General features: G+C 37.4%; 1 protein-coding gene across 1 annotated transcript; it reads left to right on the top strand.

The window, feature by feature from the left end:
• The first annotated feature begins 788 nt into the window (after window positions 1-788).
• Window positions 789-20,235, top strand: lmnb2 (lamin B2). The gene is made up of 13 exons (XM_067513260.1): window positions 789-1,215; window positions 5,049-5,185; window positions 5,616-5,772; window positions 6,000-6,125; window positions 6,497-6,595; window positions 9,552-9,623; window positions 9,709-9,834; window positions 9,944-10,164; window positions 13,828-14,062; window positions 14,662-14,769; window positions 15,817-15,936; window positions 16,088-16,165; window positions 17,528-20,235. The coding sequence occupies exons 1-13, from the start codon at window positions 1,006-1,008 to the stop codon at window positions 17,561-17,563; spliced, it is 1,725 nt and encodes a 574-aa protein (XP_067369361.1). The 5' UTR covers window positions 789-1,005; the 3' UTR covers window positions 17,564-20,235.
• The last annotated feature ends 751 nt before the right edge of the window (window positions 20,236-20,986 follow it).

Here is a 20,986-nt window from a genome sequence, read left to right as displayed (position 1 = left end):
GTTGGGCTTCCATGCATATCACAGGCTCTTTTGGATTGTCTGAAATAACAGGCATCAGGTGGGTGTGCTAATTTTGTTTATAATAGTGACATTGAGTTTATTGTAACTTACTGGAGACATAGTCTTTAAATTTCTGAATGTGAAGCCTTAAACATTGACACATAGATACATACTTATTATGGTAAATGGTCTATAGTGCTTTTCTACCTTTTGACACTCAAAGTGACTTACACTGCTTCTTATTCACCCATTTTCACTCACAATCACACACCGATGGGCGACCTGCTATGCAGCTGGCCAACACTCACTGGGAGCAATTAAGTTGGTGTTCAGTGTCTTGCTTAAGGACACTTTGACACGAGACTGGAGGAGACAGGGATTGACACAGCAACTGGGAGGACTGGTAGACAACCGCTCTATCTTCTTGCACCACAGTCACCCCATTTACTGTCATTTATGTATTATAAGAAGATACAATAATATTAGAGTGTATATGAAACTTCAGATCGCTATGTATAATATTTTCAATTATCTTTCAAAGTTTCTTAGTGCTTATCTTTACTGCTCTGCCCTGTGGCACATGTACAAGGATGCAAAAATCCCCCCCAAAATATTTGTTTGTTTGTTTTTTGTTTTGTTTTTTGTCTTTGTAATCAACTTCGGGAAAGCGTAACAAAGTCCGAAAAAAAGGAAGAACTTCCGGTCAGACGCCATCTTGTCGGCAGCTGGGTCTCAGCGGGCGGGTCTACGGGTTTCCCATCATCCATTGCGAGGCAGGAATAGTTGTCTGCTTTTGGCGCGGTCTTGATAGCGGCGTCGGCCATCTTGGAATCACATTACCGTTTCAGACATCAGGCACTTTGCATGATTATAAAACTTACTAGTTTGCATCGCATCGTTACTTTACGATTTCAACTATTTTTGTATCCCGTTTAACGAAGACAGCAGATACGTGTTTTTTTCTATTGCTCACTGAAACAAATTCCGGTTTATCAAAAGACAGCTATGGCGACTGCTACTCCAAGCCGTGAAGCCCGTTCGGCGTTTTCTGCAACTCTTTCCCCGACCCGGATTTCTCGCTTACAAGAGAAGCAAGATTTGCAGCACCTAAATGATAGACTGGCCGTGTATATCGACCGGGTCCGGTCACTAGAAGTGGAGAACGAGCGGCTTATGGTCAAAGTGTGTGAAAAGGAGGATGTGACAACGAGAGAGGTGAGTCTTAAAAACAGTGACAATAGAGATAACGTTTAGTATTATCGTTATGGCGATAATAGCGATAATGATCAAGTTTACAAACTTATCATTTTCAGCCAAATGCTCTGCTCAAGTTTAGTTAATCAGAACATATAACTATTCACTTGGTGAACAACTTTGTAAATGATAATAATAACCTGGGCGTCACGTGAAGGCTACACGTTACCGTATCCCTAACGTAATTCAAACGTGACAACGATGGAGGATTGAGCGGGTGTTAACGTTATCGCGCCAATCTACAACTGTGACCAGAATTATTTTACTCAGTTTACTTTACCCATTGAGAAACTGCACCAACATATCTTTACTATAACGTGACGTTTTACTAACGCTAAATATTCATTTAAATGTATCTAGGTTATACTGAAATTGTGCGTGTTTAGTTTTAGTGACAAGTTGACTAGAAGTGATTCCCAGGCACTCGGTTATACGAGTGCAGTGAAATATGTCAATGTTAATAAAATAAAGCAGTGCAAATCTTTTTCCCAATACATGCCAGGTAAAATAAAGTTACTTTATTAAAGTTAGTAGTTATTGTGCAAACCTTTGCACAATATAATTATTCTTCTTCTAGGGTAACTTCTATTTCTCGTAATGAAAAAACATTTGTACCAGCTAAAGGTGCATTGTTATCTTTTTAGGGAGTTGTTTGCATTCCCTTGAAATGAATATAAGGATATACAAACCTAACATAGTAATGCTCATTTAGCTAATATAAATGTTTACCTTAAGAAAAAACAAAAATGTCCAAGAAGAGTATAGAATGTTATAGTAACATAATAAATATAATTGCCAAAGTTTGCACCCCCCCTTCTTATCTTACTAATTTCTCATAAACATACACCACTCTCAAAAAGTTAGGGATATTCAACTTTCGTGTAAAATGTAAGGAAAATGTAAAAAGGGCTTCAGTGATATTATATCATGAAAGTAGGGCATTTAAGTAGAAGCATGTAATGGTACTTTTTTCATCTCAAATAATTTTCTGAAACAAAAACTAATAACTTTAGCAGGTATCCCACAACAAAAATGTCAATGTCTCAATACCTTGTCAATTGATATGTTTTGTCTTGGTCTCATCATGTCAAAATTTGAATGGCACGATGACGAGGACTTTTTAAATGTTAAGTGTCATTGAACCAGAACATTTAGCTTTTGATTCATGGACCAGATGTGATCTATGTATCCAGTTGTGTTTTTTGCCGTTAATGACCTCGTTAGAGAAAAGCATGTTTTACAATAAGCACTGAAACATTGAACTGCTAGTTGCATTAAAAAGTTTAGAGAACATCAAAATAAGTTCATCTGTAACGGTTATAGGGTATTTTAGGTGCATTCTGAAATTTCACCCAAAATTTGAATATCCCTAGCTTTTGTGAGTAGTGTATGTATACTTGGGTGATATGCATTAAATATTATGTTAATAAATAGAATACGGAGTGGATACAAACTTTTGAACTCAACTGTTTTATAGCTTATGCTTCTTTATTTGCATTAGAAAACTGTAAAATAAACTAATTAAATCATGATTGAAAAGCACAACATTTTTTAAGTTGTTTTGAAAGAATTTGGTGCTGGTTACCAACTGGTAACTGCCTGTTATTGTGGCTTGTGGTAACAACACAAAACACACAAGGCTGAATTTCAACTAAAAAAAAAAACGTTCATTTAAAAGACAGACTTCACCAAGCAGCATAAATACAACCATGCACCTGTTGACTAAGCACGTCATCACATGGGCCCATCTTCCTCATGTGTTCATGGATCTTGGTTGTTTCATCCTTCATAGTGGCTCTGAAGCTCACCGATCCTTTGACTCCTTCATTCTGCTTAGTGTACAGTCTCAGGATGCTGGATTTGGAGTAAAACACTCCATACATTGTAAGGAGCTTCCTTCTCTTGATGTCAGCTCCTTTCCTTGTAGACTCTTTTTGGTTACCATTTGCCTGTCGGATCCCAAGGTTTTTGTAGCTTTCCTCAACATCTCCTATCTTGCCTTCTGGTAGTACAATCCCCTCGGGTCTGACTGCCTTTCTGTTCCTTTCCTTGTTACCATCCGACCACACTTATCCAGTTCAAATGAATGAAGGGCAGGAATCCTCATGGAAGGACAAACCCATGCACAGTATGTACCACTGTCTGACTGATGATGTGGCCATCAAAAAATCCTACCAGTGGTTGGAGAAGGCTTGAATGAAAGTCAGCACATAGGCAGTCCTCTTAGCAGCACAGGAGCAGGATCTAAGTAAAAGATCAATAGAGGCTGGATTCTACCATACCAGGCTGGAGTCTACCATATCAGGGTGGGTTCTACTATACCAGGCAGGACTCCAGGTGCAGGCTGTGCAAAGATGCCTATGAGACAATCCAGAACATAACAGCAGGTTGCAAGATACTAGTAGGCAGAACATGCATGCAACACCATAACCAAGTGGCTGGCATAGTGTACCGAAACATCTGTTGTGTGTACAGGCTGGAAGTCCCAAAGTCAAAATGGGTTACACGTCCAAAGGCGGTTGAGGATGAAAGATCCTGTGGGACTTCCAGATACAGACTGACAAACTGGTAATGGCCAACCAACCCGACATAGTAGTTGTGGACAAACAGAAGAACAAGGCTGTAGTGGTAGATGTAGCAATCCCAAGTGATAGCAACATCAGGAAGAAGGAACAACAGACGCTCGGGAAATACCAAGGGCTGAAAGAGGAGTTAGAAAAGATGTGGAAGGTGAAGCTACAAAGAGGTACCCGTGGTAAAAGGAACACTGGAGCTGTTAGCTCATACCAGTAAGAGAATACAATAGAAAGAAATGCATACGCTAATGAGACGCTAATGCAAAAATACATAAAAAAATATTTTTGTGATGTTTTTAATGCAAAATGTGAGTTGTAGACACCAACATTTGTTAAGGTTCAGAAAAACAGCTTATCAACTTGTTTAGGTTGAAATAGACAAAGAGAATACATTTTACAAAACATGAGTACCTCATGCGCCATTCTCATTTTGTAAAAGTAGCTTTTGGGGGAAGGGGTTGGAGACAGCTGATACAGCCTTTGACCAGTTATTTTTATCTATATCATTATAGAATGAGTTAGTCATTAGCCTGTTATCACTGTAACCCTAATAATGTATCGATTTTTGTTACATTATCAAAGCAGTTTACTAAAACCAAAGAAACTAAGTGATGGTCTACATTTGTTTGGTCGGAGTGAGACAGTTTTGATGTTCAAAAGAAAAGTCCCAATAAAGGAACAGCTAAAATTAAAGAAGGATGTTTTCCATAGACATTATCTTTTTCTTTTTTCTTTTTCTTCAAAAATGGTCTGCACCAGATTTCCAGCAGGGTAGGAGAGAACCTGTTTATATAGTTGAATATCTTCTCAAATAAAAAAGCTACATAGTCACTCACACACCTTTTTCTACTGCTTTTCTCAATGACCCTTGTCAGAACTAATTGGTTTAAGTGTCAGTTATGTTCAATGTGCAACTCAGTGTGAAGATGATCAATGGTTTGGTGCTTTTTTTTAATATTTTTATCATATTCAAATTGAGAGTAATCACGAATAAAATCAGGATACCAAGAATCTGAATTAAATACAATTGTAGGACCCACTATCTACTACATTCCTTGGGGCCTTATAACAACAAAGTGCCCAACGTGATCTTAAGCTTTCCTCTAAACATGACAGACCCTGTGACTTTTAATGCTCTCTGTGACATCTTCAATAAGCCCATCTTGTTATCTAACCATATGACAAATTTTACTCTATTCCACCACATCTTCTCTTTAGGTGACGGGCCTTAAGGCTCTGTATGAGGCAGAGTTAGCTGATGCTCGTCGCGTTTTGGATGAAACTGCAAAAGAGAGAGCCAGGCTCCAGATAGACCTTGGCAAGGCTCAGGCTGAGCTGGAGGAAGCCACCCGCAGGTGAGATGACAGTACACCTACTTATTATGCATCACAAATTGTCTGAGATTGAGGTGGAGCAGCAGTGTCTCAGATGGTGGCCATCCATAGGGTCGGAGGTTTGTACCCCACTCTTCCAGACCACATTTCGAAGTTTCCCTGGGCAAGATATTGAACCCACTGAACAGCCCATCCCCATCCCTGTGCAGTGCCAGTCCCAAAGCTGGTAGAAATTGGGGAGGTTTGTGTCAGGAAGGGCGTTCAGTGTAAAAACTGAGCCAAATCAAGATGCAGGCTAATTATCTGCTGTGGTGACCCTGAACTTATAGGATAAGTCGAAGTGGTAACGACATTGTTTGAGATCAGACCAGATATAAGTAAGCATTTAGAATTGACTGGGAGGGAGCACTAGGTGATAAGTTGGAGTCCATACCTGTCTTCTCTTTTCCAGTGCCAAGAAGAAGGATGGTGATCTCGCTGCAGCAATGTCCAGGGCCAGTGGTTTGGAAGGCAAGCTGAACAAGAGTGAAGCAGCTCTTTCTACAGCTCAAAGCGAGAATGCTGCTATGGCTTCTGAGCTGGCTGATGTCAAGAACCTGCTGGCTAAGGTTTGCACTGCAGGGTTTCCTGTTTAAATGAACAAAACAATAACTTTGTACATTTTTAGTGTATTAGCTCAAATGATGACAAACATTATGACACCTAACTAGAGGTGAACAGGTGCATCTTTTTTTTACCTTTTCCACTATCTTGTTTATAATATGGTCAACTCAGTTATGTACAAGTTTTGATTGTTCGTGTGTTATTGTTTCCTATTATGTGATGTGGTGTTCAGGCAGAAGAAAGCCATGCTGTGGCTAAGCGCCAGCTGGAGGCAGAGACACTCATGCGTGTAGACTTGGAGAATCGCTGTCAGTCGCTTATGGAGGAGCTTGAGTTCAGGAAGAGCATGTTTGCAGAGGTAAGCAGTGTGAGAATGGGCAATGATGTTTGTAGGACTGCTACAAATCTTTATTTACAATTATTAAATAATCAACGTATTAGTTACGTTTCTGCTTTCTCATGTAGAAATGACAAATTCTCCCCTCAGACTTTTTTAGTCTGAACTCATAAATAGCACAGGCAGTTGCACAGGCAGCAATAGCTGTACACAAACTTAAGTGCCAGAATTACAAAACGTTAAGGTTAGAAGTCCTTCATGTTTAACAAATTTAGCTAAGCCGTCCATTATTCTTCTGTCCAATTGTTTTCTGTCCTCAGAATAGCAAACAAAATTTTTTTGTATGCACCGTAGAATAAAATAACTAAACCCATTTTCCTCCTTGTGTTCAGGAGGTGCAAGAGTCTCGGCGACGACAAGAGCAGAGAATCGTGGAGGTGGATTCTGGAGCCAGACAGGACTATGATTTCAAACTTGCGCAAGCTTTACAGGTATGTATGGATTTATTTAAACTGCCATTCCTACTGCTTCCGTGTCTGAGGGAGTGCTTGGTAGCAACAACAAACAGTATGAATATAGTACATTCATTAGAAAAACAAAACAAATATAGCTTTGCCTTAGTTGAATGCAAAAGTTTGAAACAGGACATATTTCATATTTTATATTATTGCATGTTGACTGGAGTAAAAACAACCATTGCAGCAAACAGACTAAAAATAGCTTCTTTTTTTTTTTTTTTTTAAAGCACACTTTGTTTTTATTTTCTTCATCCTCAAAAATATGCACTTTAGAAAATATGTATATTCTCAAATATAATTTATCCTATCCATATTCTATTGAATTCGCCTTATTCAAATCCTTTTGAGTCTCTTTTAGTGTTTGAAGCGCTTCACGGGTCTAATTATGTTTGCTAAGTGGTTAACAAGTCTCATGATCAGAGGGTGCAGAGTTCAATCCAAAACCCACACTGCAAAAAAAATAAAAAAATTAAATATGCAGTTTCCCCAAGCACCTAGCAATACTGGAATTTTACAAGGTATCCACAGATCCTAAAGAAGTTCTAAATTGCAGTTACCTCAATTTAGTTGAGATTATCTACAACTGAACAGAATTGGTGATATGGTCACAGAGAATACAAAAGCAGTTTAATATGTAAATGTGATACTAGCAAGTCGGGTAGTTATTCTTGTGCTTCAGTCTGGGAAAAGTTACATGAAGTCCAATTAGGACTTAAAGCAAATTATAGTGCTGTAGTTGGGCAATTAGATTTCATTTGACAGCAGTCTATGTGTACATATGTTTAAAACAGTCTATGTGGAGCCCAGGTAAACTGTTGTCTTTTAAGTCTTTTAAAGATACTTTTGTTGTTGGTCCTGGTAGTCACTCAGACTTATTTGGGGTTTGTGGGCTTTAGTCTTAGACTGATTTGGTTTGAAAGCGCCAGCTGTATGTACGTGATGGACAAAAAAAAGTAAGTAAGTAATTTTTTTTGTCCAACTTGATTTAAAATATTTATTTTAGAATTGTTATTAAGGTCAAAAGCATGGTGATACCTTTAAAATATCTCACTGAGCCCTGTAGTACATTTGTTCCACTATGAAAAACGCATAAACTGTTCTATGTTTAGGTGTTTAAGAAGGTCTAAAAAAGTATAGAGTATTACTTTTAAAAAGTGTCCAGATACCCTGCACTGGGACTGAATGAGCTCTGGAAAAGGATGACTGAGGTGAAAGGAAAGTGGAGTTACTACAGGGCAGGTTAGATTGTGTGGTGTGGTCAGATTTAAATTTACGAGTTATAATAATGTGGTTAGACAATAATGAATGTATTGTAAAAGTTTAATAATTGCGAGTCACACCTAGATTTTGTGTCATGCTGATGCCACATAAAGCTCTAATAACATGTTAATGTGACACACAGGAACAAGAACAATTAAGGAATTCTGTTCTTGGCTCTGTGTATATAGCTGGTTTTCACAGTTTGACTTTTTTTTTTTTTTTACCTTTAGCAGAGACAAGACTGCTTAAAAAACACTCAGTGCAGCTTAGGAGTTTGGTAGCATTAGCGGGAACAAGGCAGTGAATCAGAATGTGTATTTCTATAATCTTTGGTAACATTACTCAGCATACCCATTTCTAGACTGGGTACATTGTATTGGCAGCTAAAGAGGGCAGCGACTGAGATTATTAGATCTCAACATTGCAGCGTTTAAGTGGTCTTTCAGCTCTGCTTCGGGCGTCCTTGTTATATTGCTTCATAGAACTGCTTCATCAGAGAGAGGAGGACAGAGCATCTGTAAATTTAATCTTATCGTTTATTCTGTTAAACTTTACCCATTAATGTCAGCACTATATTTTATATAGATGTTAATTCAAGGGAGTTTTTGAGTGTATAAATAAATTCTAACCTTTTGTTGCTCACAAACATTAATTCTTGTGTTTAATTTAATACTCAATTGTTGATATGAGAAAAATCACATCCCCACTTCTTTTCAAAACGTGTCAACTTGTTGCCACTTGAAAAGAGATTTATCCATAAAACAGTGTGTCAGGATTCTTTTTAGCATGATGTCAACCAATTATACTGAAGCTTTTTTTCCCTGGTTTATCTTATGTTTCGAAAACCTTTAGTAATTTTCCCGTTGAGTCAGTATCTCACTACGTGTTATGCATTTTAAAAAAGCTTCAAAGGATAAATTTGGACATTTTCAAAAACAATCGTAATGTCCACAATTGCCATGAAGACATTAAAGCAAACACTGAATCTTCTCTACTCACATATAGGTAGTTGCCAGACTGCTGTCTGGATTCACTCATTTATTGATGCTGTAGACCTCAGTTGTCCCAAAAACTATTAAAAACACATTGCCCAGACTGATGAATAGTTTTTGGACAATAACGGAGCAAAAACATTACACCTTCTCTTGTCATAATTCCGCTGTTGCATAGATATCGCTTCATCTTCTATAGGTAGCAGAGCTCAGTGTGGGCTAAAACTTTAAACAGCTTTCCGTTTGATACTTGCATTGATATAGATTAGGAACATTACATTAATTACATTCAACATGTTCTTAGTACATTCTTAAGAAGTGTTAAATTTGACCTGCTGAAACTAGGGTCTCAAATTTGACAAAATGATTTTATTTAGAATTTTATTTCTTTTTGTAATACATGAGCAAAAGTTTAAGGGCATAAACACTTAGCAGCCAAATGCTAAGCACTGCATTACACTACTACTTTAAAAAGTAATACTGGAATAAACTCTTCTCACTCTTTAATACTGATTCTGATTGAAAATTCAACTTGATAATTTCGAAGTAGAAGCAGAAACCAAAACAGTGTGATGTTGCTTTGTAAATATGGAATTTGATAAATTTACTGTGAGCCACCACCTAAGCAAGCTTTTGTTTGAAAATTAGCATTAATCAGGTGTGTGCTTTCTTGATAGGACTTAAGGAAACAACATGATGAGCAGGTTTCTCTTTATAAAGAAGAATTGGAGCAAACCTACTGGGCCAAGGTAAAAATCAAACCTTTATTTATTTTTATTAAATAATGCCCTAGACTCATGTGTCTAACAAGTGTCTGTGTTCGTCTCCCTCTAGCTGGATAATGCCAAGGTCTCCTCAGAGATTAATGACAAGGCAATGAACACAGCCAAAGAAGAACTGCAGGAATCCCGTATGAGAATAGAGAGCCTTGGATATCAGCTGAATAACTTGCAGAAACAGGTACTGTACTGCCTTATGATCTCCATGGCCACACAATCATAGATTTTCACCATTCAATAACTAGCTTTACTAATTCATTATGCTGCCTGGAAATGTGTGTATTTTGTAGGTGGCTACCTCAGAAGACCGTATTAGAGAGTTGGAAGAAATTCTGTCAGCAGAGCGAGACAAACACCGGCGAGCCATTGAAGGAAAAGAAATAGAGATGAGTGAACTAAGAGAAAGGATGAACACTCAACTTAGTGAATACCAGGAGTTATTGGATGTGAAGCTTGCCCTAGATATGGAGATCAATGCCTACAGGAAGCTTCTGGAGGGAGAGGAGCACAGGTACAAAATACACTTGCAGGCCTGTAACCAGTACATACTAATGTTAATGTAGTTTCAACATTTAGAGGTAGTTTCAGCTAGATGCACTGTCAAAACTTGAAAAAGTTTAGCTTATTAAGGACATGCATGCTTCCATTTAGCTTTTTATATATTTTATAGTTTTCATAGTATTCAGCGTTTTTCAGCAGTTATTTCTCATTCAGCTTAATGTAGAGACTCTTTAGCTCCTCCTCAGCTTTGTCTTCTTTCAGCTTTAACTAGTCAGGCATACTTCAACCTTTTTAATATCTTTTACGGTTTTTGAATAATCACAGTTTTAGTCTCACTGAGTTTTTGGGAATTTCTGCTCTCATGACAATATGCGCTGTAGCTTAAGCTCTTTTGCTCTTAAACTGTTTTTCCTCGGTTTTTCTCTTCTGCTCTGTTTTTAACTTTCACAGACAAATTATACAATAAACGGTAGAGAAAATTGTCATCTTCCAGAAAATGCACTTCTCATTTATATGAAATGTATGTTCTCTGTTGAAAATGACCAAAAGGACAGACGATACCACCCAATTCCCCTATTAAAAGCTATTGTGAGAGGGTTCCAGAATTTTCTGAGCAGACCCAGCTGAAGGCTGTATGTAACTCGCGACTGTGAGTTAAGGTTTTAGAATTTCTTCACATAAAGCATATCATTGAGTTTGAAGCCTTCTTTCGCTCATGGCGAAGAAATTATTCAGATATGGCTTTTTTACTGCCCTGTTTCAGAGGCAAAGTTTTGAGTCTTTTCTGTCATGTTTCTGTATATAACATGTAACCGAGACATACAAACTCCAGCTGGTTGTCTCCCTCCCATCTCAACTCTTACTCTCGCTCTCTCTCTCTCTCTCTCTCTCTCTCTCATATCTGTATGGAAGCAGTCACTGTCTCTCAAAAATGTAGAGCATGTAGACCAAATTACTGTTATGAGCAATAGCTTGTGTAGAAGCCTGTTAAGCAGCCTGTTCTCGGCGGCTTGTGGTTGAGAAATGCAGAAGTGTGAATAAAGGTCTATTGTGAACTGTCTTTGATCTGTTTAACAGATCAATTCTAATATGGTGACCTGAAATATAAGAATCTCAAAATCTGGTACGTCCTAAATGGTTGCTTAAAAAAAGTGTTTTTTCACAAGAAAAGGACAGAAGAATAGATTGATCTGAATGATGAAATGTGATTCATTACTTTTTATCACTATGCTGTTAATACTTTGAGGCTTGATAGGCAGTTGAAGGGATTTCAACATTATAAGGGTTCAGCTTTTTAAATACATCTTATTTACATTCTTTTGTTTACTTTTTACAGTATTCAGATTAAATAATTGTTAAAATCGTCTTCATCTTTCTTTAGATTGAGATGTAAATGGTTCTGCATTCTCTGACCTACTAAGATTTTAACTTCAGATCATCTTTTGTAATAGTGGTAGTATTTTATAAATTCTACTATTCTTCAGGTGTTTGACTTAATCTTTGCACTCAACTATTACATTTCTACAGTTTTCAGGATTTCCATCCAACTATTTTATGTTAGTTGCTTGAAGCAAAATGATTCAGATTTTTTAAAATCAGTTAAGATTTAATTCAGCTTATTTTCTATATTAACAAATTTCTATTTACATTGTTTAAATAAAATTGTCAGTTATTTCAGCAAAAGCTTTTTAAACAGTTGAGCTTACATTCAGCTTTAAGCAAAAGCGAACAGTTCAGCTGTTTCAATAGAATTTTCAGCATGGCTTGGAAAATCCTTTTATTCACAGTGCTTTTTTTTTATTTTCTTTTTTTTATGCTTTTCTAGTTTAGTTTCCGTTTTCTTACAGACCTTGTTTGTTAATTTCTGTTTTAAGGCTTAGACAATTTCTCAAGACACTTCTATGTTTAAACCATATAAATTTATACATTTCATTGTTTCCAACGGATTATTGCAATCATCACAATGCTCTACATTGTATGATTGCACGGATTGCAATATGGATTGTATTGTTTTATTGCAATATAGGTTTTTTTTTTTTGTAAAGTGGAAAAAAAAGGTACCGTGTTCTGCTAAAATATAATAACGGCTTTCATGCTATTTAAAAAGTACCTAATTATCATGCTCTGAAATAATTTAAAATTATTTTAATTTAAAAAACTTGTGTTCGTGTTAATTTCACTTTTAGTCTGACTTTAGGTGGACACTCATTTAAAACAGAGCTCTGTGGTGTTATTAACTTATGTCTTGAGCAGTGGAGAACAGCTTCTGCCGCAGCATTGGTACCGGAAAGACTCAACACTATCCAAACAATACATTGTACATTTTCTTTGCCCCCTAGAGTTGTGTAGTGTGTGCTGCTGAGCTGGTTCCCTTTGTTACCATGGTTTAGTGCTCTCCTTCATCAGTATTTGTCCTTTTGGTTATTCAGCGCAAAGCATTTAATAAATCCCCCATGTTAATATTGCAAAGGTCTTTATCAAGTAGCTGTATGTTTTACCTGTGCTGCACATTGACCTTGTGTCTGAGGTTTGCCTTTTTTCCTCATTATCATTAACATTTGCATTCCAAGTAGACTGCTCAAGGATGCTTTAACCTAAATAGACACATTTGTATTCGATATAATCAAATTTATCTTTAGAAACAGGCTAGGACCAAAGGCCTATAAGGTAGCTTTAATCAAACTGCAACTTTAAAAAGTCTAAAATCCTTGAAAATGTTGTTTCAAATCAATTATACAAACACCTGTACAGAAATCATAATAACGCATTTTCTTTTTAGGCACCTTTCTCAACACTCAAGGCTTTCAGTAGGATTTAGAGTACCATAGAGTATCATAGTACAGAAACAACACTGGTAAAAGCCAAAAAGAAGTGGTCTACTAGTGGTTTCCTAATTCCCCAAAGGTAGAATGGGAGGCAGAGCCTTTAGCTATCAAGCTCCTCTCCTGTGGAACAACTTCCCAGTTCATATTCAGGAAACAGACACCCTTTTACTTTTAAGTCTAGGCTTAAAACATTAATCCTTGATAAAACTTACAGTTAGTTGCTATAGGCTTACACTGTTGGGGGACCCACTCTCTGATGCACTGAGCACCTTTCCTGTTCTCGTCCCTCTCTCCTCTCAATTCACCCATTTTTTTCACCACCAAATAATATTAACTTTCAAAAAAGAGAGAGAGGCTTTTCCCCTGTAGTTGTCTTTCTCTCTCTCTGTCCCTTTCTGTAGGTAACCCGGCTTTTGAGCTGTGTTTTCCAGTGCTCCACTACTAGTCCTACCAACCTGCCACTTGTTTTTTTGTGGCCTTTTGTTTTTTTTTTTCTTTTTTGTCTCCACTTTCCATTCACCTCAACTGCTCAAGGCAGATGGCCGCCCACCCTGAGCCTTAAAGGGATTTTTTATTCTTCACTGTTGCCAAGGGCTTGCTTAAGGGGGATTTGTAGGGTTTTCTCTATATATCTTTATTATGTAAAGCTCCTTGAGATTACTTTGTTGTGAATTGGTGCTAGAGACTGTAAATAAAGTTGATTGGAATATGTATATCAGTTAAGAATAGTAGATGAAATTGAACCGTAGCTTATATAGGAGTTGTTTTTAACCCACACCTAGTTCTGCTAATCCCTTGCAGCTCAGCTTATGCATATAATTCACTAGCTGCTGGTGTGCTTCTTTCAGACTGAAGCTCTCCCCGAGCCCATCACCCCGAGTCACTGTTTCAAGGATAACAGGATCTTCCTCCTCACGCTCCAAGAGGAAGAGAGCGGAAGTGGAGCCTAGGGATCTGCCGGAGATAGGACGGGGAGAGGGGCAGCAGCTGGTGTCAGAAGAGGCTACTGCTAGCGGAGCAGTCACCATATCGCCTACTGACATGGATGGAAATGCAGTCACACTGACCAATGATACTGAGCAGGTATGTAAGACTGCATGACGGAAAGTTTTCAGATGACCAGCATTTGGTGATTAGTAGTGTCTTAGTGTCACAGCAAAAACTGAATATAAATTACTTCATTACCAGTGATTTAATTCAAAGAATTTTTAAATTTAAAGGTTTGGTGTGAACTCTAATTCCAAAAAAAAGGCCTTATGTGGGAGTGAGTTTTGTACCCCTTTAGATTTAGGATTTATCCAACTTTGGCAAACTTGGATAGTTTCATTTTAAAGCACAAAGTCTTATATTTGTAACAGTGTAAACCATTGTCCCAATACTACTTAGCACATCTATACTGGTTGAACTGCAGCATTTGATATAATCCACTTCTAAAGACCCAGAATATCATTTACTGACCATTTTGGAGTCTCTGCACAGCCACACTGGTATAGATTAAATTAATATTTTTATGTAGTAATTCTTCAGTATTAAGATTTTTAAGTAAATATTTCAGTTTTTGACTGGGGACTGGAGTAATCCACAGGGATGAATAATAACTGTTTTGCATGCGCAGAGAGGGGGTGAATTTATTTTGGACAGAGGTTTCTGTACTTTCACAGTAAGGTTTTTGTGATTTGCAGGACCAGCTTTTGGGCAACTGGAGGTTGAAGAGACAGATTGACAATGGGGATGAGATCATCTACAAGTTCTCCCCAAAGTTTGTGCTCAAGGCTGGACAGTCAGTCACGGTGAGAAATGTGAACTAGAATACTGGATTGAGGTGGGTCAATCGTTGTGTGGCCGCCTAACTCTGCTAGGACACAGTTAACCTCTAGTTGTTCCTGATTTGATATGTTGTTGTATAAAATATCTGTGTGTCCTTAAAGTTTTAACATGTTTTAACAAAATGGGTGACGTATACTATACTGCCTGGTCAAACCAGTGACGGAAATAAGGGGTAGACCTATTGCTTTAAATACAGACAAGACAACTTTACATTTACACAACACAGAAGCAACAAAATTATCCTAGCAAATGAGGTTTTCTTACACATAAAAACATACATACACATACACATAAAATATATATATAGTTGAAGGTATTTAAACTACTGTGGTGCAGGAAGGTTAAGTGGTTGTCCACCAATCTCACAGTTGTTGGTTCAATCCCCGGCTCCTCCGGTCACATGTCGAAGTGTCCTTGAGCAAGACACTGAACCCCAGCTTAGTTGCTCCTGGTGAGTGTTGGCCAGCTGCATAGCAGCATCAGTGTGTGTGAGTGTGAATGGGTGAATAAGAAGCAGTGTAAAGCGCTTTGAGTGCCAATAGGTAGAAAAGCGCTATATAAGTGCAGAACATTTATTTAAGTGCGCTGTACAAACTTATATTCAGATGACCAACTTCCCCAAACCAGCAGATTGGTAACCCAAGAAAAACAAAAATTATGTTAATACAACTTGGATAAAATATTGTCAATTTTTTTTTGCTGGTGTGGCCGAGGCTGTGGCCATGACATCTCCGCAACACAGCTTCAGTTACTTTTTAGACTACATACAAAATATGGTTTTATTCCTAATCCAAAAATATATTAAACTAAATAAAATAAAATTTGATTGTACATGTGCCATTTACACAATAATACATCAATAATTACACTCGTATATAAAATTAAGTACATTTGAGGCACCAATTTTTTTTTAACCTGGGTCAGTATATTATTAATTCCATGTTGATATTATGTACAGATTTTTTGTAACAGGTCATTTTATATGTACTTACCTGCATGTGTGTGTACAGGTGTGGTCTGCTGATGCTGGTATGGCCCATAGTCCTCCTTCTGATCTGCTATGGAAGAGCCAGGCTTCCTGGGGCACAGGAAATTACATTGTTACCTCACTGATCAACGCTGATGGCGAGGTAAAGACATTCATGCATGAATTATTATTTGTCTTTTTTTTTTTTTTTTTTTTTGCTACACAGTCTACCACATCATTCTGTATATTAAATGCTGTTCCTGAGTGTTATTATGAATGAAATTTTATGAATCAGCTTTTGACTATGATTGCAGGAGGTGGCCAGAAGGAGTGTTACCAAAACTCAGGTGGAGATAGAAAATGGAGAGGATGAGGAAGAGGAAGCACAAACTGTTAGTATACTTATTTGGATTGTGTTTCAATTTATAATTATTAATTTACTTCAGATAATACAATGTACCAACAGCAAGGTTTCCATTATATCTGGCTGAAACTACAAACAGCATTACAAAAATAACATTGGTTCTGTGATTGAGCATGGTGCCAGTAGTGTAAAGATAAGGAGGATCTTTGCTGCTTTAGGACATGGGCAACTTGCTATAGCTGAGGAAAACGTGATTTCTGTTTTCCACTAGGAAATTCAAAGGATGTCTGGTCATTAGTCCATAATTTGAAGCTCAAGCCTCAAGACAGTAATCCATAGCATCAGAGCTAAGAGCACTTTTGGTGGCTCAAAAGAAAAGAAAATTAAAGATTTGGAGTGGCCCTATCAAAGTTTGACTCAACCCCCATTAAAATGTTGTGGCAGGAATTTGAACAAAGTCATCCAATGTGAGTGAGTAGGACAGAGTTCCATCACAGTGGCATAGTAGCAAGATTAACAGTTATCTAAAGCTACTGTTTGGGGCGACTGTGGCACAGGACGGTAGAGCATCCACCAATCCCACAGTTGTTGGTTCAATCCCCAGCTCCTCCAGTCACATGTCAAAGTGTCCTTGAGCAAGACACTGACTTAGGTGCTCCTGGTGAGTGTTGCCCAGCTGCATAGCAGCTCCCCCATCGATTATTAGTGCGTATGGGTGAATAAGAAGCAGTGTAAAGTGCTTTGAGTGCCAATACTTAGAAAAGCGCTATTTAAGTGCAGACCATTTACCTTTTCTGAACAAAAGAAGTTACTGTTACTGCTTTAACATCTGCCATGGCCACCACCTTATATTGTTGATGTTTTTGGTGGTGGAACACATTTGATGCATTTTCCACCTCTTCTTGGTTCATGTATTTGCCATAATTGCAAATTACAGATGTTTGATACACATCTGATTTGTTGTGGAACCATTTCCAAACAACAGAGGAAGCTCTTTTTCCATGGTCATTACATTTTAAGGATGGCCTGCTCTAGGCAGATTTACGTCTTTGCCATAATTTTTCCATTACTTAACGATGAATTCACTCTTCTTTAAAATATTTGACTGACTATTTGAGATATGACTATGAAACGTTGTTGTATTCACCCCCCAAATTCAGCTTTTCAATCTGAATTTGAAAATCTGAAGTAGTCATTTTGTCTATTAATTTCTACTCAATCCACAGTGACAATGCAACAACAAATGAAATTTCAGAAGTATTCAGACCCTTTGTGGTTACAAGTATAGCATGCCTGTCTTTGATATTAAGTATCCTTAAGTATAGATATGTAATAACCAGTCAAAGTTAATCTATTAATCTTTGATCAAAACTTCTTGTTTTTTCTGCAGGGCAAAATGTCTTCAAGAGAGTGCGCCATCATGTAAAGCTTACGTGTTCAGTTTATGGCCATTACTTTTGCCATTTTAAAATTTTTTTTACTCTGGAAGCCCTCGGATACGATCTTGATTCCTCCCTCATAATTTGGTGTTTTTATTGTTTATGAAACAAAGAATCCTTTGAGCTACTGGGCTCTATTTCGCCTCCACTCAATGTGTTTTTTAAAAAAATAATTATCAATGCCAGTCCCTTTGTATTACTCAAAGGCCATGAATCCAAAAAGTCAAACTGTGGTGTCCCAACTAAATATTTGCACCACTGCTAATAGTACTGTACAGATTTGTTTGTATTGGATCAGCAGCATTGTGTAACAAAAATAAAAAGAAAGAGCCTGTTACTTAGATTCTCAGGATAAGGGCCTCTGCTCTGTCAATATAAACGTAAGCAAATAATTTTAGTTTAGCGTTAAAAAAATTAAGAGCAGATCTTAATATTGTTTTGGAGAGCAAACAAATACAATTAAATAATTACTTCAGCGTTATGAACAGCTTTTAGATGTTGCAGTTTTTAAACTCTCAAATCAAGAACTTCTTTAAAGAATCAACAAAGTTTGACAATTAACTGTTGATACTATCTGTAGATGGTCTCTACAGGTTTTTCTTGACTGACAATTTTAATTCTGATGGCAATTACATAAGCAGAGAATCCGTTGTCCCTGCTGCATTTGTGTGGTCTCTGGTGCAAAGAAAATGTGATGTAAAATGGAAAGCAAGGTGTTGACTCAGATCCTCTAGGCAGCTCAGTAAAAATCTTTTCGATACTGAATGATGTCAGCCACTTTTGCAAGAAAGTGAACTTGTACGCAACCTGTTGTGCTGCCTAGGATTCCTGGCTCGACATCCTGCTTGCCAATTTGTTAAAGTGCACACTGAAATCCAGAGACCTACAACAAATATCACTTCAGTAAAATTCCTAACTGAGGGCAAAACTACTAAGCTTTATTAAAGCTTTTCTTTTTGGGAGGGGGGTGAAGTTTGTCATTAAAACTGCAAGTCAGTCCTTTGCTTTGCCTTTTGTTAACTGTGAGTCCAACATTGGCTTATATTTCTTTTCCAACAACCATGTGAAATTGTGGTTCTCAGGCTTTCTTGATGCTGGGTGTTATGTTTCGGCTCACTCACTGACACGTAAACCCCAATAAAACTTCAGATTGGACAAAAAGCTTTAGATAATGCAGGACACAATGCAAAGAGGAGGCCAATAGTTACTCTTACCATTGGCCCACAGTCAGATCGGTGTGTCACAGCCCTGATAGATGGGTCTACTTATGTCTTCTTTATGGAATTGATGGTCTGTTGGACAAGAGTGTTTGCAACCATAAAATATGTTGGTCATGGTTACATGTCAAGTGTTAGACATTTCAACTGTAATGTAATAAGTCCCCTTGTTTTCTTTGCTGGTAGTGCACTGAAACCAACTCATCCAGATACCCCCTACTACCACCCCCCAGCCAAGAAACATTGCTGACCTTAAAACAAAAGCCAAAATGTGGCTGGATCTATAATGATGCATGTGGGTTTTGTGTTTAGTTTCAATGGCTGTGCAGCTGAAGTAATGATGCGAACAAATGACTTGTGACTGGCTTTGTCAATCTAAAAGCTGACACAAGATTGCCACTGTTTGGTTGTGTGTGAGGTGATACTCAGGGACTGCAATATCCAGCTCTGTATTCTCTGCATTGTCTCTGAGTGTTGGCCTCACACCTTGTGCATCATTTTGGGAGACTTATTTTATCTTGTTTGTATGCTGTGCTTTACATTACTATTTTCTCTTGGAGAGTCCTTGTGTTATGTAATCAACTTGTTTACATGAAACGCTTCATTTATGATTTTGTGTTTAGAAATTGTTGTGCGGTTAATTAAGGTTGGGTGTTCATTGTCTAAACAGAAGGCTAAAAAGTAATTGTGTGGATTTAATATATATTTCAGCATTTTGATAAAATATGAAACACTACGCACTGTAATGCTGAATAAGAAAGTCTTTCCCCTTCTGACTTTCATTTTTGTCAGAGGCTTCAACTGTGTGTCTAGCAACTGATTTATAAGGTCTGATAGTGTTGAATTGTGACTTAAGTTAATACTCTGATATCGATTAGTCTGTAGAACAGAGATATTGTAAAGTCTTTATATTCACTGGTATCTAAGTTCCTCCAGAAATTAATTTCAGCAACTGGTATGAAAAGCCGTAAATTCAGTCAGTCCCTGCTGCAATAGCTTTTTTTAATTACCAACATTTTTGCCAGAACTGGTCAAACTGAATTTAACTTTGTTGGCAAACCAAAGTCAAATTAAATTACAAAATTATCTCCATGAAAGGATGTTTTTTTTGTTATTCTGCAGCTTTTGTTGCATATTAGTATGCATGATTATCGTGTTTATTCTTAAAATGGTTACATTTAGTGGTTGAAATTACAGTGAAATCATGCTCAGATTCTAGAGGAAAAGTTGAATGTGTTTGATCCAACTAGTTCTGTTTATAGTGTAGTAGTAGATTTGACTTTTATAGATCTGTTGAGCTTTAAACACCCAAGTCTTAATCACTAAAGCAGAAATGTGGTATTGTTCACATTGGGGGGGGGGGCATGCCAAATGTCCATTTTTTTCAATGATTAACTTGTGGAACTACTTTTTGTACACAATAAATGTTTTACATATACACATTTGGCTTAAGTGATACTTAAAGGGATTAATTTTATACCCAGATGCAAGATTTGTCTTCACTCTACCAGATGGGAGAAAAGATGACCTGTTCAAAATGCTGATAGGTTTTGAATAGAAAGAAAAAAGAATATTTTCTCCACTGGAATTAAAAAAACTAACTAATTGTTAACAAATTTTTAACGCTACATTTTGACCTACTTTGTCTTCATCATCAGGCAAACTTTTATACACCGATCAGCCGTTACATTAGGACAACAACGAATGAAAGGAAACACAGTATTTATCTCATTAGAAGTTGGTGGGATATACCATTAGGCAACAAGATGACATTTAGTTCTGTGAAGTTGATGTGTTGGAAGCAGAAATCATGGGCAAGCCTAAGTATTTGGGTAACTGTCAAGGGCCAAATTGTAATGGTTAGACAACTGCAGCTCATGTGGTATGTTCTCAGTCTTCAGTGGTCCAGACCTAACGCATCAGGAGTGGCCAAGGGTGAGTGATGCAGATGGGGAGTTAAGACTGGCCTGCGTAGGTCACTCCAGTAGAAAAGCTAATGTACCTCAAATTGGGAAAAAAAGATTATACTGGTTCTGATAGAAGGGTGTCAGAACCCACAATGCACTCCCACTAGTATTTGGGCCCAAAAATCTCAGAAATATGATGTCCAACCATATCTAAAATGGCATAAATCTGGCCTCTAGTACTACTGCAAGGAACCTTGGAGTTATTTTTGACTAGGATTTTTCCTTA

This window comes from Channa argus, chromosome 8 (assembly GCF_033026475.1).
Source record: "Channa argus isolate prfri chromosome 8, Channa argus male v1.0, whole genome shotgun sequence".
Taxonomy (NCBI): Eukaryota; Metazoa; Chordata; class Actinopteri; order Anabantiformes; family Channidae; genus Channa; species Channa argus.
The sequence above is the reverse complement of the archived record's forward strand: the minus strand, read 5'-3'. Positions and strand labels throughout refer to the sequence as shown.